Raw genomic sequence first — 25,695 nt, 5'->3', positions numbered from 1 at the left:
AATGTTTGAGAGGTGTAACAGTAACAGGAGGAAATCCTTGCAGTTGCGCTATGAATCAACTGTTAGGAGAGGGTGGTAAGTAAGAGAATAAGACCAGAGGTATAGTAAAAGGAACGAAATTGGTTGCAGCTAGGGGCTGAAGGCACACTGCAAAGAACCAGAGTAAAGCCTAAAATGCACTATGTGAGGTATTTATTCACCCCAAACACACAAACACCAGGACAGGTCATAAACATATCTTGTGTTGCAAAGGAGCAAAACTACAGCACTCATGGGTATGACAGACCACCCTTGAATTGATGTTGTAAGACAAACTAATCAAGTATTTAATTTTTTATTCAAACATTTTTATTTGAAATAAAATTTATATTAATTACTTCACAACGAGTGGTATGCAAATGAAATCAAGTAACTGTTACGAATTTTTGTCATATTTGTCTTTGAGTACTATTTCCTGTTACCTTGATAATCATGACTAAAATACAATACATCAGTTTCAGTATTACTAAGATATCCTTTCGGCAATGTCTACCTATACTGTTAACCAAAGAACCTAATTTGTGCTATTTTCCAGTGATACTGACCAGCTTTGTTACTTAAGGAACAGTAATACTGCTACATATTTCAGCTGGAGTTGATAACTGAAATCCAGACCATTATCAAGTATTTTAAGCTACTGACATAACATATTACGCTGAACAATTGGCACCTAATTATCAGAAGGAATTAATATCTTCCATCTAAACTACAAACTACATACTCTGCTACATAATGTGGAAACTTTTAATCAAGAAAGTTAAAGTTTAGTTATGTTTTTTTTATAGGTGGTCACTTTGCCATTTTTTAGACAAACATTTCCCATTTAACTTTAAAATTCCGGCCTTTTTTTTTATTACCCTCTTGTTTTATGTTATCCAATTTGGGCACTGCATTATTTTGAACACCACACTCATTAAATGTAGTTTAATGACAGATGTAGTTCTATCTGAACATCAACAAAACGATGCAAACTGTATATCAACCATGTTTCTTTATGTAGACAGGATTTAAAACTATTAATAGCAAAAACCGTTACAGTTACCCGAGAACCACGAGCAGAAACACCTGTTGCTTTATCACATATGCTAAATCATAGTTAACAGCAATAAGATCAGATTCTTAAATCCTAGTGCCAACTCAGAAAGTTACGAACAATTTCCATAGTGAGTATAATCCTAAATCCTGAATCACCTGTGGTATTTGAAAAAGTATAAGAAGCTAAATATTATATTACAGTGCTTGTGTAACGTTAAATACAAATATCTTAATCTGATATCCTAATATCAACTCATATTGTTAAATACAAATATTTGAATTTCATATCCTAATATCAGCTCATAAAGTTAAAGACACTTTTGTGAAATAACATTCAATCACTGTGGTAGTACCAGAATGCTTGTGAAGTTAATCAGTGAAGGAATCATTGATGGAAATCTTACAGATATTGCAACTTTTGTGTTTGAATGCAACTATACGCTGCAGCATCATTTTGAAATGAAATTTCAGAGGGGCAACAAAACAAAATTTACCAAGGCATCTAAATAGATTCAAAATCTGTGTTGACTGTACATTCAAATTCACATTAAAAAATTTGGATATAAGGGTGTCTGCAAATTGGAATTTTATCATGTGACTTTAAGAATACCTCTGTCCATGAAATAATTGGAATTTGTTGCTAATTCCACACTATGACATGAAATTTCATCATGAGCAAAGTAATTTATTATGAACAAACAATAAATAACATTTTTTTTAAGTGTCAGGAAAAATTAGTGGGTAAATTTTTCAACTTTCTAATAAATGTACAAGTTGAGAAAGAAGCAAGCAAAGAAATCTGTAAATTGAAAGATTAATCACACTATTCAGCTGGACTCATTTCACAGTATGAAGTGTTTCCTCCTTTGTGAAAAGTGCTAATTGAAAATTAATAGTGTTTACACTGCCAATGCCTCTCACCTCCAAAAACTAGGTATGCATTGTCCAGCATCTGCTAAGTGGCTCTTTGTGAGGAGCAAATAGCCACCGAGGAACACTATGCAGTTACCATCATCATCTCACAAAAAATAACAAGTCAGACCAACCTCTGGAAGCTGTGATTATGCAAATCCTACAGTAATATTAAACACTGTCTCATTTTGTCTCAATGCTCACAAGTTATATATATATATAAAAAAAAAGGCAGACCGACTCCTTTTAGCTGCAATATCACACAGCTTACAGTTATGGAAAACATAAGGTCTCATAACATGCTCACATTTCACTCAAGTTAATCTGGAGAAAATGAACACTCAAATTTGGATAATAGTCGACTTGCACAGTAAAATTACCATAGTCTATTTTTCATATTTTGTCCATCAGTATTAACCACTGTTACTCTCTCCAGAACCCAAAGTCAGTCAGCCCTTCCTTGAGTTGGCAGCTTCAAGAGATTGAAATGGAGATATTGCATTCCAGAAAAATAAGAGAACATTCCTTAACAAAGGGAATAAGCAGTCTGGTAATGTAAGGAACAGATACTATTTCAATTCCTTCACAAAGGGCACAAAGTTTAGTAACGAGCAAATGTTCTCTTAAGTTTAAGCCTTGGTTTCCTGAGCTTTTGTGGCTGCAGCGGCCGCCTGCTGTTGCTTTATGCTTGCCAACTGATGGTCAAGTTTAACTTCCATGATATCCATCACCACTGGAAGAGAAAAGAAATGTCATAGAAGTTTTCTTATTGGTCATGGTCAGTGACGGAATGTAGCTAAAATAATATTAGTACTTTAATTGCGAAAACTAATACAACCTAGCCAAGAACTTGTACCTGCAATGGTCCTTTGACTGTAATTCTGATCTTGAAAATGTGCATAGTAAGAAATAACCTGAACCCCTTTACTATGGATCATACCAAACATTTTGTTAATAATTCTAGGCTTATACCATGGTACTCAAGAGCAGTAAATTGTACTTCCATTTTCTGAAAAGCCTCCATATGTCTACTATTTAAAACAATCAGTCAATTTCCAGTCTTTTGGAATTAGAGTAACTTAAATATACCTTTAGGAAAGCCTAATGCCATTACCATACACAGTGTTGAGGTCACAAAGGAAACATTGAAACAATATACAAAACTGCTTGGCTTTTGCTTCAGTTTATAATAGAATAGTATAGAATACAGATTTCAGGCAAAAGTCTAAGCTAGGGTCTGAAGGGATGCTACAAAGACCCTTAAATAATGCCTACAGTGCACCACATGAAGTGCACTGATGGCACTACCCCACTACAGGGCTTCAGTTTATAGTAATGCCTTTTCCACAGCAGCGGCACACCAAACATTCTAAAAGTGTTAACATGATGACACTGGGTTTAAAAATAACCTTCCTGAGAGACAGATAGAGAGAAATGTTATCAATAAAATTTCCCTGTTCAACTCTTACCTTCTCTTACTTTGCTCTTCTCGCTTGCAATTTTTTGGATCTTTTCCATCTGCTCAGTGACAAATTTGACTTTCCTGGTAAAGTAGTCTTTCGCACCTTCGACATCCTGAAAAAATATCAATGCATTAAGTGAAGTCTCAAATTAATGACAATAGCAATGACGAACTACTCTGCTGTATATTTAACACTGAAATACAGTATCCATTACAGACCCTACAGTAAGAGTTTGCAAACTATATTTGAAAAACTATCTAATTTGGTCAACTACCAAGACTGCAATTTTAACTATGAAGAATCTCTCCATGTCCTAATTCAGTGTACCAGCTAAACTGGCACCACAACATAAAAATGTAAGTAGTAAACTACAACAATGTAATTGCCTGATTCAGGTGTTACAATATTAAAATGCCAAAACTGGACTTACTACTCCCACCCATTTACCTTAAGAAACCAGTCACATGTAACAAATTGTATGACAAAGATATCATCCTTTAAAAACCTTCAATCAAGGTATGATTTTGAAAGCAGTTGTTGTTCAAAGTTACACTTTTCCCCTCATTTCTGAAATATATACTCCTATAAAAGCAACAAATTCTCAAATCCAAATATTAGGGCAATGCATTTACATTTTATGATACATCCTTTGGTTTTACATGGTATACTCCTGAAAGAATAAAATCTCCACACATTGCATCTACTGTATTCTTACAAATAAAAATAAGTTTTTCCTGGCTCTTATGAGTACACTAGCAACTGATGAACATAAAAACCAGCACAAAGTCAGAGAAGAATTTAAATGGAAATTCACTGTGTACTCTTAACCATGCTGATAACAAGAAAACCAGTCACCACTAATTAAAAGCTATAATACAACCACTGCCTCGCATACCATCAAAGGCGTTCTTAAAGAATAGGCTGCATCTGCATATGAAAAAATATATAAAGAAATTTCATCTGATCCAGTTTTTGGAATAAATAAAACTAAGAATTTAAGCCAAAGGCTAAGTGCTGGGACCTATGAGGTTACTCAGCGCTGAGATGGAAAATGACAGTAAAAAGGTTTAAAGGTGTAACAGGAGGAAAACCTCGCAGTTGCAATATGGACATTTTGTTAGGATAGGGTGGTGTAAATTAAGATGGAAGAAAGACAATACAAATGGCAGTATCCAGTAAAATGAATGAAAGGGGTTGCAGCTAGAGGCTGAAGGCATGCTCCAGAGATCCTTAAGTAACGCCTATACACCAACGGCACTAGCCCCCTACGGGGATCCTGTTGTTAGTATTATACAGTACAAGTATCACAAGAACTCACCCTTTCTATGTAATAACCAGTACCGATGTCAATAAGCAATTTTTCAGCGTCTGATATGGTACCAGGAACATACATGCAGCTGGTAAGCGGGACAAGGATTTCTTTTCCTTTGGTTTCTGGCGTTATCTGAAATGTTATTTTCATGATAAAATAAATTTTTAAACATACTCACCTGGTAGTTATATATATAGCTATATGTCAGGGATGTATAGCTATATATATAACTACCAGGTGAGTTAGATGTTTGAAAATGTAGTCAATTATTTAATCACTCTAACATATATATCCAAAAATGCTTACAGCAATGTTCCTTACAAAATCTACATCCAAAACCGTACATTTTCTAGTCTCCAAATTGATTATTTCAAGTAAATTTTTGTGGTATAAAAATTATGTGCGAAGAATTCAGGAAAAATAAAGATTTAAGATAATTATCAATTTTCACTAGTTCAATCACATGACAATCTTTACTTTAATGAGCTGGACATAATATGTTTACAGTACTCATACATATCTACAAACCAATTACAATCTTTCTAAAATGTAAATTTCTCTTTAGAAAAGTTCAGTTGAATACTAAGGCAGCATTTGTTATATGAATGATGTGTTATGTGGGAATGTTTTCAACTTACATATATAGTATTACAATAGTTAAGGGACACCCTGTATCCTGAAGTAAAGCACTGTACTTCCTTACCTGTTAAGAGTAAGTTTCCCTGGTCCAGTTCTTAATAATGTTTATGGAATGTGTATTTCATTTTGGGAGGATTAACAAAAACTGACACCATATCAAGAAAAAGTGGGAAGAATAGCTCTTTGGCCCCTCTTAGGCACTGAAGTCGGGTAATTGTCCAATAACCTCTTAATGTGGGTAACAGATGCATGGAACCTAGCAAACTCCAATATCTCCAGCCTGAATTTCTTCACTGTCATTGGCCTTTTTTGCAGCGAAAAGTAGTCCCTCTCTTCTCTTGAATGTCCAACTAACCTAAATTTTCTGCGAGATGTTTCCCAATATGTTGCTTGTTTCAACTATAGTATTCGGCAATCATTAATTACAGAAAAATATACATTAGATACACCTCTACAAAGAGTAACTGTAAATATGGCATACGAGAGTTTGGACATACCTTGTTAACACATTCACCCGATTCATTAAACTTCAACTGTGCAATTTTTAGCTGTTGTAGGGAATCATTGAAAAACTGGAGTTCCTGTAAGAAAATATTGTGAATCAGTAAGAATGTCAATTATTATAAGATCTATGCAGACATCTGGACATCTGAATCTAGATTTTGTTCATGACACTTACCTGTCAGATATATATATAGCTGTATTCTCCGAAGTCCGACAGAATTTCAAAACTCCCGGCAAACGCAGTGGTCGGCCAGGTGGTTAGTACCCATTCCCGCCGCTGGGAGGCGGGTGTCAGGAACCATTCCCATTTTCTATTCAGATTTTTCTCTGTCGCCGGTCGGTAAACAACTGTTTACAGACCTCCGCCTAGGATTTTGGAAAACTCTTTGTTCACTTGAGTATTTGATTGTCTCTTGGTTTTTTGAAACTTGCTCGGTGGATTGGCATACGCGATTGTGGTTTGTCTTTGATTTTGGTTTTGGATTTCTCTAATATGTCTGGATCTTCTGCAACTAGTTTTAGAGTGTGTACTGTGCTAGAGTGTAAGGTGAGGCTACCGAAAGCTTCGGTGGATCCTCATACAGTATGCACGAAATGTAGAGATCATATTTGTTTGATGAATGATAGGTGTAAAGAGTGTGAAAGGTTGACCGAAAATGAATGGAAGACTTATGATTCGTATGTTCGTAAGCTTGAAAGGGATAGAATCAGAAGATCTTCCTCCAGAAGTGCTTCTGTTAAGAGTAAGGATAGTAATTCGCATTCTAACCTTCCTGTAGAGGTTGTTACATCTAACCCTGTGTATTTGCCTTCGGGCAATGAAGTTATTGCTTCGGAAGGTATTGCCCTTTCTTCCATCATGGAGTCGATTCGTGCACTAGAATCGAAAGTGAGTGCTTTGAAGACCACAGTGAAGTGTAGTGGAAACATTAGTGCCCCTAGTGTAGTGGAGGGGGCGTCAGATCGGTCCCATAGTGCCTCTAGGAATAGACCTCTGTCGGACTCCCAGGACTCAGGGAATGGACATGTTGAAAACCGAAGGAGGGCTACGGGAAATTCCCACCGGTCTGGCGTCCCTTCAGCAGATCCTGTGGACGCTTCCCAGGCTGCCGCAGCGTGTGATCGAGCACGGATATTGAAGGAGTGCTTTTCGTCCTCTCCTGACCGGGGATGGAGCTCTCAGAGGGCCTCTCACGAGGAGTACGAGTTTGACACTAGGTGTCGCACAGGCGGCCAGCGTCTTTCTCGTCCTCTTAGGAGAGGTTTTAAGGAAGTGGACGCTTCACGTCCTACTTCTCGTCCTGTTCTTTCATCATCACCCGAACACTTCGAAGAATTGACGCCTAAGAAGAGAGGCAGGACGTCTTCTGATGAGGACGCTTTTGAGAACTATCAGCGTCTTAGAGTTCAAAGGAAGAAGAGGGCTCCAATTCGCCCTTCTTCGCATATAATGAGTCCTTCTCCTGAACGTGGAACTTCACCGTCTAATGATACTCGTAGGCAATTGCGTCAACGATTGTCGGCTTTCTTCGCAAGGGGAGAAGAGGAGCCTCAGCGGCGTAGAAAGGATCTTTGGCTTCCTGTTAAAAGATCGAAACAACCTTTGTCGGCTTCGCCTCGCTCTTTAGCCTCTCCTGCGTCGTCGTCTTCGGGATCCTTCAGACTCAACCGAGAACACGCAAGTGTTTCCGGAGAGAGAGTGTCCAGAAGTGGCGATGGGGACAGAAGCGTTAGATGTCGCACAAGCGGCCCTCGCTTTTGTCAGGAGGTTGAGAACGAGCAAGAGAAGCCTCGTGTCGACGTTCGACGGACTTCTGCATCAACTCGACGCTTCTATCATGAGAGAGCCTACCAACGCCAAAAGTATCAGGACGTTCCAGAAGGCTCTAGGATTCAAAGAGAGCAACGTTTAGATTATGTGTCTGATCTTACTCCTCAAGAAAGGGAAATACTGTACGAATATCGACGAAAGGCTCGTGCTTTAGTATATGAGAACTCGCAACGCGTTAAGAGAGATCGTAAGACTCACCAGGACGCTCGAGAGGACGCCCCGATACAGGTTAAGCGTCCTAAGCGAAGTTTGAAAGAGGCTCGACGTCCATTAGAGCACGTCCCGCTTCAGGGACGCCTTTGAGGAGCGCTTCTTTGATGGATAAGCGTCTTATAGACATTAGAGTCCAGCGGGATCGGAAGCTTTCATTGGCACGACTTCCTGTGAGTCCTAAGTCTCGCTCCCTTAGCAAGGGCGCTCGCGATGACGATAGACACCCGACTATTCGGGATTCTCGGAAAGAGAAACGTACTCAACTGAGAGAAGATCGACAGGAATCCCGCAAAGAGGCTTTTGAAGAACCTTTGCCTTTAATGACTTCGAAAGACAAGGCTTTACAAGAGAGTCTGAAGTTTTCAAAGACAACGGTGGATCATTCGCGCATTGTCTCGTCTATTCCTTCAGCGGATAGAAACTCCCCCTTACGAACAGAGCCTCAAAGGAGAACCGCTTCTTGTTTAGCTAAAGAAACTTCAGACCGTCAAGATCAAGGAGAGTCTTCTAACGATACGCATCCTGCAGAAGAGGAAGAGCCTTCAGAAGCGTCTACGGATTATAGCACGTTAACGCGCTTACTGAAGGAATTATTTTCGGAAAAATTCCAAGCACCAGTTCCTCTCTCGCCGCCATCGCAACTATCCTCATCCAAGACGAGAAAAGCTCCGGGTTTTGTTAGGATGGCTGCTTCGCTTTCTACTAAAAGAGCGTTGAAGAGGATGAATGATTGGATGGAATCAAGGAAGACGAAAGGAAAGACGTCCTTTGCGCTTCCTCCAGCTAAGCTAAACGGGAGAGCCGGTATATGGTATGAGACCGGAGAAGAAACAGGGTTGAGACTTCCGTCGTCTGCGCAAGGTGACTTCTCAAACCTGGTCGAAGCACCAAGAAGATCTTACCTGTCCTCGGCTAAGGTTTCATGGACTATGCCGGAAATAGATCACCATCTAAAAGGACTGTACAGGACGTTGGAAGTATTCAACTTCCTAGATTGGTGCTTGGGGGCTTTAGGTTTGCAAGCTAAGAGTCCAGAATCATTGTCATTAGAAGAGTTATCGAGCGTCCTGTCATGCATGGACAAAGCAGTAAGGGATGGCTCGGATGAGTTAGCTGCCCACTTTACTACGGGAATATTAAAGAAACGAGCGCTTTTCTGCAGTTTTACGGCTAAAGCAGTTTCCCCTGCGCAGAAAGCGGAGTTATTATTCGCCCCCTTTTCTTCCCATCTTTTTCCTGAAAATATGGTAAAGGATTTATCTGTGAACCTGAAAGAGAAAGCGACACAGGATTTGCTGTCTCAATCATCTAGACTTCCTGCGACACAATCATCTTCTCGAGTAGCTCAGGTACCAAAGAAGAATTTTAAGCCCTTTCGTGGCAAAGCACCATCAAGAGCTGCTACACGAGGAAGGGGCTTTGCTAGAGGCAGAACCCCCGCAAAGCAAAGAGGAAAGAAGTGACAACCTTGCCCTTCAGGCACCGGTGGGAGGGAGACTTTCTCTCTTCGCAGAGGCTTGGAGAGCAAGGGGGACGGACACCTGGTCCCTCAAGATTATAGAGAAGGGATACAAAATTCCCTTTCTCTCCATGCCTCCGTTGAGCATGAAGCCTATAGACCTGTCACCAGCTTATCAGCCGCAGAAGCAACAGATTCTACTCGATTTATTAGATCAAATGATCGAGAAAAGAGCCGTAGAACGAGTGCTCTTGACAGATTCCCCAGGCTTCTACAACAGGTTATTCCTGGTTCCGAAGCAGTCTGGGGGATGGAGGCCTGTCCTAGATGTCAGCAGTCTGAACCTTTTTGTGAAGAAAGAAAGCTTCAAAATGGAAACATCACAATCAGTCCTAGGGGCCTTGAGACCAGGGGATTGGATGGTGTCATTAGATCTCCAAGACGCTTACTTCCATGTCCCCATCCATCCCCAGTCCAGGAGGTTTCTCAGGTTCATTTTAAGAGGACAGGTCTTCCAGTTCAGAGCTCTATGCTTTGGACTGAGCACAGCTCCCATGATTTTCACTTTTCTCATGCGGAATGTGGCAAAGTGGCTTCACCTCTCGAAGATACGAGTCTCCCTTTACCTGGACGACTGGCTCATACGGTCGTCGTCGAGAGCAAGGTGTCTGGAGGACCTTCAGACTACGTTACTGTTGGCGAAATCTTTAGGCCTCCTGATCAATTACGAGAAGTCCCATCTGACCCCAACACAGTCCATCGTGTATCTGGGGATTCAGATGGATTCAGTGGCTTTTCGGGCTTTTCCGTCGCTAGAACGTCAGCGGAAAGGCTTAGAAAAAGTGTCAGCCTTCCTGGAGAAGGAAACATGCTCGGCGAAGGAATGGATGAGTCTGCTGGGGACCATTTCTTCGCTGGATAAGTTTGTTTCTCTAGGGAGACTACATCTCAAGCCCCTACAGTTTTTTCTAACAGAAAATTGGCAGGACAGACAAAACTTAGAGGAGAATTTGAGAATATCCCCGTTGGTCAAGAAACGCCTAGAGTGGTGGCTCGATCCCACCAAGATGTCGAAAGGAGTGTCCCTCTGTCTTCAGAGCCCCGACCTTGTGTTATTTACGACGCGTCTATGACAGCTGGGAGCAACTCTGGGAAAGGAGAAGTGTCAGGCCTCTGGAGAAAAGAACAGAAGCCTTGGCACATCAACCTCAAGGAGTTAGAGGCAATTCGCTTAGCACTTCTAGCCTTTCAAGAACGAGTCATAGGCCGGGTTGTCCAGATCAACGCGGACAGCACCACGGCCCTTTCTTATATCAAGAAACAGGGGGGGACACACACTCGTTCTCTCTACAAGATAGCGAGAGAAATCCTGTTATGGTCAGAGGAGAGGAACATAACTCTCCTGACAAGATTTGTTTCAGGGGTCCAGAATGTCAGAGCAGACATTTTAAGCCGTCGAAATCAATTAATTTCAACAGAATGGACTCTGCACATAGAAGTCTGCCAACAGTTATGGAGACTATGGGGACGACCAATAGTGGACCTCTTCGCGACTTCGAAAACGAAGAGACTGCCTCTTTACTGTTCACCGATCATCGACCCGGAAGCAGTAGCAGTAGACGCAATGCTTTGGGACTGGATGGGGATGGATGTATACGCCTTTCCCCCGTTCAAACTTCTGGGAGAAGTAACAAGGAAGTTAGCTGCGTCGGAAGGAACAAGGATGACACTGGTCGCACCATTCTGGCCAGCAAGCGAGTGGTTCACAGAGGTCATGTCCCTACTAGTGGACTTCCCAAGAATCCTACCAGTAAGACCCGATCTTCTCAAACAGCCCCACTTCGAGAGATATCACCAAAACCCGTTCGCTCTGAGTCTGACTGCATTCAGACTATCAAGAAACTGGCAAGAGCGAGAGGGTTTTCAGGAGAGGTGGCAAAAGCTATCGCCACCGTGAGAAGAGCTTCCTCTCAATCTGTCTACCAGTCTAAGTGGGCTGTTTTTAGAAGATGGTATGGTGTAGGAAAGAGGGCATTTCCTCCTCCAAGACCTCTGTGAGCCAAATCGCCGATTTCCTGTTACATCTTAGGAATGTAGACAAGTTGGCAGTATCAACAATTAGAGGATATAAGAGTATGCTGTCAACAGTCTTCCGTCATAGAGGCCTAGATTTGACGAATGATAGGGATCTTCACGATCTTCTGAGATCCTTCGAAACATCAAAGGTTCCACAGGTTAAAACACCTTCGTGGAATTTGGACATAGTTCTAAAATCTTTAATGGCAAGTCCCTTTGAACCTTTGCACGAGGCTTCGCTGAAAGATTTAACGAAGAAGGCCCTCTTTCTAACCACCCTAGCCACTGCGAAGAGGGTGAGTGAGGTTCAAGCAGTTAGCAAAAATGTTGGATTTAGGGGACACACAATGCGTCTGTTCCTTGAGTCCTTCCTTTTTAGCTATAAACGAAAATCCTTCCAATCCCTGGCCTAAAACTTTGATATCAAGGGATTAACAGGGATTGTTGGTCGAGAGCCAGAAAGAGTCCTGTGTCCTGTCAGAGCTCTAAAATTCTATCTGGATAGAACAAAACAAATTAGAGGTCAATCAGACAATCTTTGGTGTTCTGTGAAAAGACCTGATTTACCTATGTCTAAGAATGCCTTAGCGTTCTTCTTGAGAAGCACCATCAGGGAGGCCCATTCGTCCTGCCCAGATAGTGATCTGAAAATTCTGAAAGTCAATGCTCATGAAGTTAGAGCTGTCGCAACTTCGATGGCATTTCAGAAGAATATGGCGCTCAGCGATATTGTGAGCACCACATTTTGGCGAAGCAACTCTGTGTTGTCGCTTCACACTACCTCAGGGATGTGAAAGTGACATATGAGAACTGCTTTTCGCTTGGACCATACATATCAGTTATTCAGTTTTGGGTTACGGGAAGTGGCACGAATCCTATCCTTTAGAAAATGGATAGGTGTGCTTTTATTTTATGGTTGTTGGTTTTTTGGCTGTAGGGTCGACCGCTAGAGGCGGACTTCCCTTTATTTTAGCCTTAAAAGTTTTGGGGACTAACTTTGCTAGGCTAGGTCAGGTGGTGGTTTTTTCTTTGCTTCGCTGCCCTTAAAGTATGGTCAATATGGTCTAGACACATTGTGGTCACGCCCCCGTTGTCAGATCATCTAGATCTCACCAGCTATACAGGTCACGTCCTTGCTGGAGACTCTAGTAAAGCAAAAGCAGACTTGGGTGACAGTAATCACGAAGTCAGCTACGCTAACAGGTAAGGAACCAAGATGTCTATCATCTGCATGTGAAATGTTTCCCAAAATCCTTTTATTCTGTCCCTCCCCACCTCCAATGGTGGGAATCAGCTATATATATATCTGACAGGTAAGTGTCATGAACAAAATGATATTGTTATGATACAATAAAGTTTGTTCATACTTACCTGGCAGATATATATAATCAAGTACCCGCCCAGCCTCCCCTCGGGGACAATGACATTAAAAATCTGAATAGAAAATGGGAATGGTTCCTGACACCCGCCTCCCAGCGGCGGGAATGGGTACTAACCACCTGGCCGACCACTGCGTTTCCCGGGAGTTTTGAAATTCTGTCGGACTTCGGAGAATACAGCTATATATATATCTGCCAGGTAAGTATGAACAAACTTTATTGTATCATAACAATATCATATTTCCACTGGTTGTGCTTGCCAAACACCAGAATGTCAAACTACTTTAGTTTGATGTAAAAAAAAAAAAAAAAAAGCAGTACCTGATATATACAAATATGAATTTTGTACTGGTCAAAAAAATATTTTCATTACAGCACATCAGTGAGAAACAATGCTTATGGATCAATATTATTTGAAATATACTATATAGTGAAAAAATTAATTAAATATCAAAACCCTTCAAAAATATGTTATTGTTATAATACAATTAAAGTTTGTTCATACTTACCTGGCAGATATATATATAGCTGTATTTTCTGAAGTCCGACAGAATTTCAAAACTCGCGGCACACGCAGTGGGCGGCCAGGTGGTAGTACCCATTCCCGCCGCTGGGAGGCGGATATCAGGAACCATTCCCATTTTCTATTCATATTTTATTAATGCCGTCTCCTGAGGGGAGGAGGGTGGGCACTTTAATTATATATATCTGCCAGGTAAGTATGAACAAACTTAATTGTATTATAACAATAACATTTTGTTCATGCCACTTACCTGACAGATATATATATAGCTGAATCCCACCTTCGGATGGTGGGAAGAGACAGAATAGGATTTGTAGGAAACTTAAATTAAGTAGATGATGTACATCTTGGTTCCTCACCTGTTAGCAAAGTAGACTCTGTGATTACTGTCACTTAAGCCTGCTTTTGCTTAATCAGAGTTGCCAGCCAGGTGGAGACCTGTAGTGCTGGTGCGCTCTGGATGATCTGTCAACGGGGACGAGACCTCAACGTGACAAGACCATCGAGCCATACATATAAGGGCAACGAAGCAACTGACCACCACCTGACCAACTATCCAAAGACCCCTTGAACACTAAACTAAGGGATGGGAGATCTTCACACAAGACTCACCACAACCTAAAAGCACAACAATAAAAACTAACTTAAACCTAACTAAGGGATAGGGAAAGAGCTACCTCCAGCCCCTAAGACTGTGTCTGCAGAAACGTATGGCCCAAGAGAATTACAGTCGTCATAAATCGTTCTCACATCCCTTAGGTAATGTGAGGCGAAGACACAGTTGCTCCTCCAAAAGGTGCCATCAAGAATGTCCTTGATTGACATGTTCTTTTGGAAGGCAAGAGAGGTAGCGACAGCTCTAACTTCGTGAGCTTTCACTCGTAAGAGGCTCAAATCAGTCTTCTGGCAAGATGAATGAGCCTCTTTAATGACGTCCCTCAAAAAGAAAGCAACAGCATTCTTAGATAAAGGTAATTCTGGTCTCTTCACAGAGCACCAGAGATTACCTGAGGGACCTCTTACCTCTTTTGTTCTATGCACATAGAACTTGAGAGCCCTGACAGGGCACAGGGCTCTCTCTGGTTCTTGGCCCACCAGACTTGACATACCCTTGATCTCGAAGCTTTTCGGCCAAGGGTTAGAAGGATTTTCATTCTTTGCCAAGAAAGTTGGGCTCAAAGAGCAGACAGCGTTGTCTCCTTTGAATCCCACTAGATGACTAAAAGCTTGTATTTCACTAACTCTCTTCGCCGTCGCCAGAGAAGTTAGGAAAAGAGCCTTCCTTGTCAAGTTCCGAAGAGACGCTGCTTGAAGAGGTTCAAAAGGACTTGACATTAAGAACCTACGAACTACGTCAAGGTTCCATGAAGGCGGTCTCGTTTGGGAAATCTTCGAAGTCTCAAAAGATTTTAAGAGATCATGGATATCTTTGTTGTCCGAAAGGTCCAGGCCTCTGTGCCTAAAAACCGCTGACAACATGCTCTTATATCCCTTAATGGTCTGGACTGCTAATTTCTGCACAGTTCCTGAAGAAAGAGCAGAAAATCGGCTATCTGGTTCACAGAGGTCATGGAAGAGGAAACTCCCTCCTTTTTACACCATGCCCTGAAGGATGCCCACTTCGATTGGTATACAGCTCTTGTAGATGCACGTCTTGCATTTGCGATTGCTCTCGCAGCTGCTTTCGAAAAACCTCTCGCTCTGGCCAACTTTTCGATAGTCTGAACGCAGTCAGACCCAGAGCGGAGAGGTTTTGGTGATACCTTTCGAAGTGAGGCTGTTTGAGTAGATCTTTCCTCCAGGGCAACGTCCTTGGAAAGTCTACAAGGAAAGACATGACCTCTGTGAACCATTCTCTCGCTGGCCACATCGGGGCGATCAGGGTCAACCTCGTCCCTTCTGAAGCCGCAAACTTCCTCATGACTTCCCCCATGATCTTTAATGGCGGGAAGGCATACAGGCCTAGGCCCGTCCAACTCCATAGCAACACGTCCACAGCGATTGCTTCTGGATCTAGGACCGGGGAGCAATACAGAGGAAGCCTCTTGGTCCTCGACGTCGCGAATAAGTCTACCAGAGGACGTCCCCACAACTTCCAAAGGTCTCGACACACGTCTTTGTGTAAGGTCCATTCCGTCGGTAGGATTTGTTCCCGACGACTGAGAAGGTCCGCCCTGACGTTTTGCACTCCTGCAATGAACCTCGTCAGGATCGTAACCTTTCTTCTTTTCGCCCACAGCAGAATCTCCTTCGCCAGGTGAAACAAAATCCTGGAGTGTGTTCCTCCCTGATTCTTTAAATAAGCGAGTGCTGTGGTATTGTCGGAGTTTACTTGAAAGATTTTGTTCGTCAAACTCCCTTCGAAGAACTGCAGAGACAGAAAGATCGCTGCTAGCTCTTTGACATTTATGTGCCAGGCTGCCTGTTCCCCTCTCCAGGAGCCTGACACTTCCTCCTTTCCTAGTGTTGCTCCCCAGCCCGCGATGGAAGCATCTGAGAACAACACTAGGTCGGGGCTCAGAAGACTTAGGGACAAGCCCTCCTGTAGCTTCCATGGATCGAACCACCATCTTAGATGGCTCTTTATTGATTGTGAGATTCTCAAGATCGCATTGAGATCGTCCTTGGCCTTCCATTCGTCCGCAAGGAAAAACTGGAGAGGCCTGAGGTGCAGTCTTCCCAAGGAAACAAACCTTTCTAGCGAGGAAATGGTGCCCAGCAGACTCATCCATTCCCTCGCCGAGCAAGTTTCTTTCCCCAAGAAGGCTGAGATCTTCTCTAATCCTAGCCGCTGACGTTCCTGGGACGGAAACGCTTGAAAAGCCACGGAATCCATCTGAATCCCCAGATACACGATGGACTGTGTCGGGGTCAGATGCGACTTTTCGAGGTTGACAAGAAGTCCCAGGGACTTCGCTAGGGCTAACGTGAACTGCAAGTCCTTCAGACACTTTTCTCTCGACGGCGCTCTGATAAGCCAGTTGTCGAGGTAAAGGGAAACTCGTATCCTTGAAGAGTGTAGCCACCTCGCCACATTCTTCATGACTACGGTGAACACCATTGGAGCCGTGGTCAGTCCAAAACAAAGAGCTCTGAACTGCCACACTTTTTTGCCCAAGACTAATCTTAGGTACTTTCCTGAAAGAGGGTGGATCGGGATGTGAAAGTACGCGTCCTGCAGGTCTAAGGACACCATCCAGTCGCCCGGTCTCAAGGCTCCCAGAACAGAATGAGGCGTCTCCATCGTGAATTTGGTCTTTTCCACAAAAAGATTGAGCCTGCTTACATCTAGGACTGGACGCCAACCCGACGACTGCTTTGGTACTAGGAAAATCCTGTTGTAAAAGCCTGGAGACCCCAGGTTCCGCGACTTGCTCCACCGCTCTTTTTTCGATCATCTGTTGTAAAAGATCGAACAACACTTAGTTTCTTTTCTCCCTGATAAGATGGAGAAAGGTCTCTGGAAGTCGTAGAAAGAGGAAGATCTAAAAAGGGGATCTTGTACCCTTGCTCCACGATCTTGAGGGACCAAGGGTCCCTGTCTCTCTCTCTCCATGCTCCCGCAAAGGACTTCAGTCTGGCTCCGACTGGTGTCTGAAGGACATGCGTCTCACTTGGATGGCTTGGGTTTGAAGGAAGCTCTTCTTCTTGCAAGCCCTCTCCCTCGAGGAGCTGCTCTCGAGGGAGGAGCCCCACGAAAGGGCTTAACCTTCTTCGGCGGTCGCACAAAAGACGAAGAAGTGGAAGGAACTGCCGGACATCTCGAGGACTGGGCTAAGAGGTCCTGCGTTGCTTTTTCTTGCAAACTGCTTGCCAGGTCCTTAACCAAAGTCTGGGGGAAGAGATGGCTCGTAAGAGGAGAAAAGAGCAGGTCCGCTTTCTGAGTTGGAGTAACCGATCTAGCCGTGAAGTTACACAGCAAAGCTCTCTTCTTCAGGAAGGCAGTCCCAAAATGAAGAGACAAAGTCCATCTGAAACCATCCCTGACGGCCTTGTCCATGCATGATAGCACGCTGGACAGCTCCCCCAGACTGAGAGACTCTGGGCTTCTAGATTGCAGATCTAGAACTCCCAAGCACCAGTCCAGGAAGTTGAAAACTTCAAGAGTCCGCAGCAGCCCCTTCAAATGATGGTCTGTCTCCGTAGGGGTCCAGGTCACTTTGGCAGTGGATAAAAGGGACCTCCTCTGAGAATCCACCAAGCTGGAGAAATCCCCTTGAGCTGAAGAAGGGATTCTCACACCCACGTCTCCTTTGGTTTCATACCACATACCTCCTTTACCGCTGAGTCTAGCGGGAGGAAGGGCGAAAGTTGTCTTGCCTTGATCCTTCCTTCGTTCCATCCAGTCTTGGAGTTTCTTGAAGGCCCGCTTAGTGGAGAGCGAAGTCTTCATTTCAACAAACTCCGGGGTCTTACATGTCTTCGAGGATGAAAACTGCGAAGGAGGAGACTTGGGAGCTGCAGGCTGGAACTTGTCCCCGAAGGACGAGCGCAACAGCCGCACAAGAACTTTATAGTCCGAGATTGAAGAGGCAGCAGAAGGTTCCTCTTCAACAGTCAGCAGGACTACTCAATTCTCCTTCTTCCCTAATCGGAAGAGGAGACCGCCTCTCCGGAGAGGGCGTACGTCTATCGGGTCTTGCCTTAATCAAAGACCCCCGATGTTTAAAAGTAGAAGCCTTATCTAGGCTGTCTTCTTTGTGGCGTTTACCGCTCGAAGGAGGCAGAGCGTCCTGACGGCGATGAGCGTCCTTAGCGACGACCGAGGCAGCCTTACTTCCAAGAGAAGCGTCCTTACATTTCTTCAACGAAAAGGTAGACTTTTTCTCAGGAATACGCGCCTGTGCGCGCAACCCAGCATCCTGGTGCACGTCGTCTTCTTGCTCGGAGTCCTCCGAAGCGTCCTGAAAAGCGTCCTGCCGAGCGTCCTCAAAAGCGTCCTGAGCGCACTCAAAAGCGTCCTCTCAAGAATCACGGCAAGCAGCCTGCCCATGACGTTGAGAGGGAACGAAAGCGTCCTGACGACCCGTCTTCTTAGCGGGCGAACGAGATCGGCGAATCGCCGAAGGAGACGCAATCGGCGAAAGAGACGAGCGAGGAGAGGGAGAAGGAGACTGCTTTGTCCTCTTGACGGGCAGCCTAAGGTCCTTCCTCCGCTTAGGCTCGACTGCTGCTGGGCGAGTCCTCTGAGCCATAAGCGTTGATAACTGGTCCTGAAGGGACAAAAGAATGTCTTCGTTTTGGAGAGGAACGAACAGAGGGAGCAGGGCTGATCCTGCGAGAAGACGAGGGGCGAGGGACCCCTCCTTCCTTTCTCCAAACAGGTAAATTGCTTAACCTGCTTTCTCTAGGGATACGCACCTGTGCGCGCAACCCAGCATCCTCGTCGGATGAGATTTTACCTCTCTTCTGAGGCGGAAAAGCGTCATAAGCGTCCGAAGAAAGTGGCGATACGGGACGTGAAGCGTCCTGAACACGAAACGTCCTTTTCAGCGGACGAGAGTCTCTTCGAGTGCTCCACCCCTTGCGCTGGGAGGACGCTTCGGAGGACGAAAAGCAGTCCTTAAGGATACGCGCCTGTGCGCGCTCCTTGACAGCCTGGGACTTTGCAACAAGGCCTGCCGAAGGGACGCCAGATTGGTGGGGAGCCCCCGTAACCCTCTTGCGGCTTTCGACATATCCCCTCCCTGATTCCTGGGAGTCCGATAGCGGTCTAGGCCTAGAGGCATTATGGGGCTGATCTGACGCCCCCTCCACAACACTAGGGGCACGATCACGCACTTGCACTGAGCCAGTTTCCAAGGCTTTCACAGGTTTAGGAGATGCAAAATCTACAGGTGTTATAGCAGGAGAAATATTAGCACCCTTACCTTTGGTAGAACCACTCCTGGAGGAAGACCTCCTGATCCTATCGCGTTCCAATTTACGCCGATAGGAATCATACACCCTCCAATCATCATCGGTCAATCCATCACATTCATTGCACCGATCATCCACCAAACAAACATGCCCCCTACTACTCATACATACTGTGTGGGGGTCTACCGATGATTTCGGTAGCCTCACCTTACAATCACTCCTCACACACACTCTGAAACTCACTGCACTTGATCCAGACATCACGTTTACAGAAAAGCCAATCCAAAGTCAAAAAACGGTCCACTATCGCGTATGCCAATCCAACAATCCAAAATCAATACCAAAAGTCAATCAGATACTTAAATGCGAGTCAAATCCAAAAAATCCTAGGCGGAGGTCTGTAAACAGTAGTTTACCGACCGGCGACAGAAAAAAAATATGAATAGAAAATGGGAATGGTTCCTGATATCCGCCTCCCAGCGGCGGGAATGGGTACTACCACCTGGCCGCCCACTGCGTGTGCCATGAGTTTTGAAATTCTGTCGGACTTCAGAAAATACAGCTATATATATATCTGTCAGGTAAGTGGCATGAACAAAATGTTATTTCAGTAGTAATTTGGAAACAATCAAATCCATCCAAGACAACATTCCTTACCCTGGTTATAAAGTACCCTAGCTTAACCAGTCCTAAAAGTACTGAAACACAGCATGTCAGAGAAGTCACAAACCTTGCCTTAATCTGTAAAGTATTCAATGCTTGCAACCAGTTATGAATCTACCCCTATGCAACCTTTATCATAAACTGGATTTTTACTTCTGTAGCTTAGTACTGTCCACCAAAATTAGCAAAAGAGTTAAAGAAATGGGAAGACTGATCATTGATGCATACAAATGTTTCATTGTTTGTTTGTATGGTATTTTTACGTTGCATGGAACCAATGGTTATTCAGCAACGGGACCAACAGCTTTACGTGACTTCCGAACCACATCGAGAGTGAACTTCTATCACCAGAAATACACATCTTATCACTCATCAACGGAATGGCCGAGAATCGAACCCGCAACCACAGAGGTGAGAAGCAAACACCAAACCAACCACGCCACTGAGGCGCTAATGAAGACGTGCAAGTGGGTATGTCTGATAATGCAAATACACTGTGTGACATAAAAGTTTGGCATGCCTTAAACCTCCAAAAATATCTGGTCAATTATCCTTAGCCAGAATTTTTTGTTTTCTACAGCTCATAGGCCTGCATTTCTTGGTTTTTCATGGATGCAGCACCCCTCTCCTGTAGTTCTCAAGACAACCATACTGCATAAGCCAGAATGACTGATTACCAGGTTGCAGGAATTTGGCATTCAGCCAATTGTAAGTCCAGTTACCTCTCATCACACCAAAGGCCTATTGTTTTTATAAATCCAGTGGATTAAAATGATAATTCTTTTGCCTGCATATATCTGCACTCTGATCCAGATTCAGCTGTTTTTTTCCCCTATCAGCCCAAAAATGGAACCATGTGATGTAAATGTTTGTGACAGTGGTTCAACATGTGACAAATTCAGTGCCACAGAAGACCATTTCATCATCACCTTTGTGCTACCCTGCCTAAGTCAGGTTAGGTCGTAGCCTAGGGTAAATGACAAGAGCAGCGACATGGCAACCACCAATCCCAGAATCAGCCACCTTCCAGAAAAAGTATTTGAATTTGTTGCCCTGGGCATCAGTCAAGAGTTGTGGCCTATTCAGGCAGCACATTGAGACCTCTACACTCCTCTCGGAGTGTTTTCTCCTAAATTACGCAATAATGGCATAATTCAAGCACTTTTTCGGGACATAGGGTAAAAAACCGAGTGGACTGGCCAACTCACCGACTACCGAGGTTTTGGCCACCCTCTGAAAAAGTACTTTAACACGTCCTGACACGGGAGATGGTCATCAGTCATGAGTAGTTGGTGGTGGTAACAGGAGCTCAAGACCTCTACTCTCCTTTTGAAGTATGTATTTTCTCTAAAGTTAGAAATTAAGGCCATATTTTAAGATTTAAACAGAGGGTAATGAAAAGGGTGGCCAACGCAGTGCCCACAACCCCAAAACGCTTTCGAAGTTTTTACTTACAACTCTAAATATTTCGAAGATTGACGCCATCTCGATGTTTGCGGAGTCGCTTGTGTAAAAACCTTCCCATTTCCTGTGCTAAATCTGCACACCACTTGCACCTATAGACTCTGGGGCACTTTCATCACAACAATTGTAAGCCCGACCTCTAACCAGCACTTATTCGTACTTATTCAAGGGGACTACAGCATTCCTTACGGCGTTTTGTGCTCTTTAATTGCTTATCAGTGTTTTCAATTGGTATGTATTTACCCTCCAAACTGGGTATAAGACTTACACAAAACCTAGGAAATAAGTGAAATTAGCATATCTATTTACATACAGTACATATACATATTACAGCAATTTAATCATTTCTGCATTACTATGACAACTAGAATTCATGGAAACAGTTTGTAACTGCATCGGCGTATGTGTGAAGCTCCACTAGATTGGCAATGGCGAGTCTTTTTGCCATCGTCTGCTCGTACTTCAGAAATATCTGTAATTTTTAGGGGGTTAATTTAGTTGGAAAAAAGGGATAATAGGCATGAATTAAATAAACACTTTGAAGTAAAGTTAAACTAAATGGTGAGTAAAGTAAACAATTAAGTGAATAAAGCTTTGCACCTCAAAATGTAGTCGTCTGCTGCTCGTAACTGTGTTTGCGGAGTGAGTGCTTCGGAACCAGGAACAGCAACGTGGTTCAAGTGCAATGTGGAGTGAATTAAGACTAAAATGTGTAAAATTACAATAAAATAAGCACTGTTGAGTTTCAGTTGTGATGGCAGTAAGGATAAAACCACCGATTACAAGGTAAAAATGAATTCAGTTCAAAGCATGACCCGGGAATAAAAAGTTTCATACTTTCACTAATACGTACTATAGGCAACAAAATATTGTTTTATTGTGCTGATTACAACTGCAATCTTGAGTAGGAACAATAAACGTTACATATATACGCTAACATTGTTCAAATGAGTGCTGGGAAGGCAGGGAAAGACGGTGGACTGTCTGTGGTTAGACCGACCAGCCACACGATTGCTGCCATATTGGATTTCATAACTGCCTTGAAAACATATTTTACGAAGAGCTCATATGCTTATTTTAGTTCGTATGGGGCTTTCATATATCACATTATGTTGACGAAACTTCAATCTTTTGAATGGCACGCTTAAAGTTGTGATTGTATTCTTGTTTCACCAATTAAATGAGTGAATAAGGCCTGGCCAGCGCGATGATGATGGATCGTCCGTGGTTGTTTACCCTAATTCATGCGCTATTTGGGAAATGGCCCCGTTCTGAGAAAGGTGGCTACTATGTCGCTATTCAGTTAGGGTAAACAATCACGGACGATCCACCATCAACATGCTGGCCGGGTCTTATTCACTCGATATTTAATTGGTGAAACAAGAATACAATTACAACTCTAAGCATACCATTCAAAAAATTGAAGTTTCGTCAACAAAATGTGATATATGAAAGCCCCATACAAAGTAAAATAAGCATGTGATGCTCTTCGTAAAATATGTTTTCAAGGCAGTTTTGAAATCCAATATGGTGGCGATCATGTGGCTGGACGGGTCTAGTCACGGATGGACACCATCTTTCCCAGCCTTCCCAGCACTCATTTGAACAATGCTAGCGTATATATGTAACGTTTATTGATCTTAATCAAGATTGCAGTTGTAATCAGCACAATAAAACAACATTTTGTTGCCTATATTAGTGAAAGTATGAAACTTGTTATTCCCGGGGTCATGGTTTGAACTGAATTCATTTTTACCTTGTAATCAGTGGTTTTATCCTTACTGCCATCACAACTGAAACTCGGAGGTTTTATCCTTACTGCCATCACAACTGAAACTCCACAGTGCTTATTTGATTGTTATTATACACATTTTGGTCTTAATTCACTCCACATTGCACTTGAACCATGTTGCTGTTCCTGGTTCCTAAGGGCTCACTCCACAAACACAGTTACGAGCAGCAGACGACGACACTGCAAAGTTTTATTCCCTTAATTGTTTACTTTGCTCATTATTTAGTTCAACTTTACTTTGCTATTTCAAAATGTTTATTTAATTCATGTATATTATCCCTTTTTTGCAACCAAATTACCCCAAAAAATTACAAATATTTCTAAAGTAGATATAATCTAATGTTTCTAACTTTGTCGTACATCTGGCTGCCGAAAACCATAGCGGAGCAGACTACGGATAAGTGAATTATAATGTTTTTTTTTTTTTTTTTGGCTAGCACTTTTCATCGATTTAAGTCTATATTAGTATTTTGATTTTTTTTTTAATAACTGTATGCCAGAAATAAATGTAACCTTTGATGTTTGCATGCTAAGAATGGCAAAATCATCGTTGCCACATTAGTGGAGCTTCACACATATGCCGAAGCATTATTATAAACTGTTTCCATGAATTCTAGTTGTCATAGTAATTAAATAATGATAAAATTGCTTTAATATTTATGTATATATCCTTCTAATACATAGCCTAATTTCACCAATTTCCACGTTTTGTGTAAGTCTTATACCCAGTTTTGGAGGGTGAACAAACCAATTGGCAAGAGAGAGAGAGAGAGAGAGAGAGAGAGAGAGAGAGAGAGAGAGAGAGAGAGAAAGGAAGGTGAAGGAAGGAAGAAGGACAGGGGTGGCAGTGGGGGTGGGGGGAGAGGGTAGGTGGAGCTTTTTATGCGTGTTTGTATCCATTACTGGATAATGGAGTTTTTGTCTCTTGGTAGAAGGACAAGTGTCGTTATTCTTTACGATTAGTGATTCACGATACCCTTATAAATTACAGCACTGGGTGTAATACACTATAGCAAAATCTCGTTCCGATACGAGTGTTCGTTACAGAAATATTGCCAAAAAACGTGCTTGCACTGTCTGACACCCTTAGTAGGTATGCTGCTTAGTTGTCAATCAAGTTTTTTGTAATCAAGTATTTTTTACAAGCTAGCTATTGTATAAATTTGTATTTTTCTCAATCAAAACGTATTATTTAAATAATTATCTAGTGCACGCTTCGTCGTCTTCTTCTACCAAAACAGTTTACTTAAAAAAGTCGTGGCCAGGGAGCGTGTTCTGATTGTTGTGATGAAAGTGCCCCAGCATAGATGGCATCATACTTCTACGATATTTAAGCGCAAGTAAAAATTTCTAAAGCGTTTTGGTGAGATTTGCACCGTGTTGGTCACCTTTTTCACTACCCTCTGTTTAGCTAATGCTTTAAATTTGGCCTTAATTTCTAACTTTGGAGAAAATACTTACTCCAAAAGGAGCGTAGAGGTCTTTAGCTCCGTCTCTCACCAACGACAAGTCGCGACTGATGCCCATCTCCGGTGTCAGGACGCGTTATAAGTACTTTTTCGGAGGGTGTCCAGCCATGACCGTCGGTGAATTGAGCCAGTCCATGAGGTTGTTTACCCTATCCCTGGCGAAACGTGTTTGACCTATCCAATCCATAAAAATGGTAGCCTAGGGCGATGCAAGATCTGGAAGTGAATGTAGAGTGAGGGGTCAGGGATACTGTAGTAGGCATTTCTAAGGGAATATGGTCTATCAGACTTACTTTAACCTAAGCTAACTTTGGATGTCATGCCTAGACGTGGCCGGTGGGATTCGCCCTCCCTTGGAACCCGGCTCCCCTAAGCTGTGACCCCTAACTGCATTCAGCCAGACTTACTTTAACCTAACCTAACCAACAACACTGTGGCTTAACTTGGTTGGGGCAATGTCTCCCCTTCCCCTAAAATAAGTCGAGACCCTAAACTCTGCATTCTGCTCTAAATCTTTATTAGCCTTGCTCTCCAAACTCCTCCTAAATATGACCATTTTGTACACAGTCACCTGACCTAAGCTGGCCTTTGTCAAACCTCTGATTACGGTATGGCAGGCTACGCTACGCTACCATACCATTGCCAGGCCGCCCACTCACGCCTTAGCCACCACCCTATGCCAAACGTACCTTAGGTATACAAGTCACAAAAATACAATTAAAGCCCGATTTAAGCTACAGAGACGCCTGACCTAAGGTCAAGGGGGCTACGCCCCTAGAGGGCAAAGTAAAATAAGGTACAACTGGGCACATGGGCATCGTAGTCCTAAAACAAGAGGCAGAAGGGGAGGACCCAATTCACCTGATCCAGCTGATTTTTGAGGCTCGTCAGCTGTTCCAGGTTGAGGTTCGAAATGTCGATGACCTGAGGACCCGCGCCCTTCACAGAGGCCATGCTGGCGGAGGTTATTATCGAGGGAACGAATAAAAAAGGAAGGATATGACGACCAGGTGCGGATGGAGATGACAGACACAAACAAACTCCAGCAGATTATTTTGGCAGT

The 25,695-nt window shown here is 43.0% G+C and overlaps 2 protein-coding genes across 2 annotated transcripts in view; one reads left to right on the top strand and one right to left on the bottom strand.

Moving 5' to 3' along the window:
• LOC135201621 (galactokinase-like) overlaps positions 1–25,695 on the top strand; it is a 63,513-nt gene that overhangs the window by 22,461 nt on the left and 15,357 nt on the right. The window lies entirely within an intron of this gene.
• LOC135201620 (prefoldin subunit 5-like) lies at positions 322–25,695 on the bottom strand. The gene is made up of 5 exons (XM_064230677.1): positions 25,494–25,695; positions 5,898–5,981; positions 4,768–4,893; positions 3,456–3,561; positions 322–2,719 (listed from the first exon to the last, which is right to left on the bottom strand). The coding sequence occupies exons 1-5, from the start codon at positions 25,584–25,586 to the stop codon at positions 2,616–2,618; spliced, it is 513 nt and encodes a 170-aa protein (XP_064086747.1). The 5' UTR covers positions 25,587–25,695; the 3' UTR covers positions 322–2,615.

The sequence above is a fragment of the Macrobrachium nipponense genome, chromosome 28 (assembly GCF_015104395.2).
Source record: "Macrobrachium nipponense isolate FS-2020 chromosome 28, ASM1510439v2, whole genome shotgun sequence".
Lineage (NCBI taxonomy): Eukaryota > Metazoa > Arthropoda > Malacostraca > Decapoda > Palaemonidae > Macrobrachium > Macrobrachium nipponense.
This window is presented reverse-complemented; position numbering and strand designations above follow the sequence as displayed.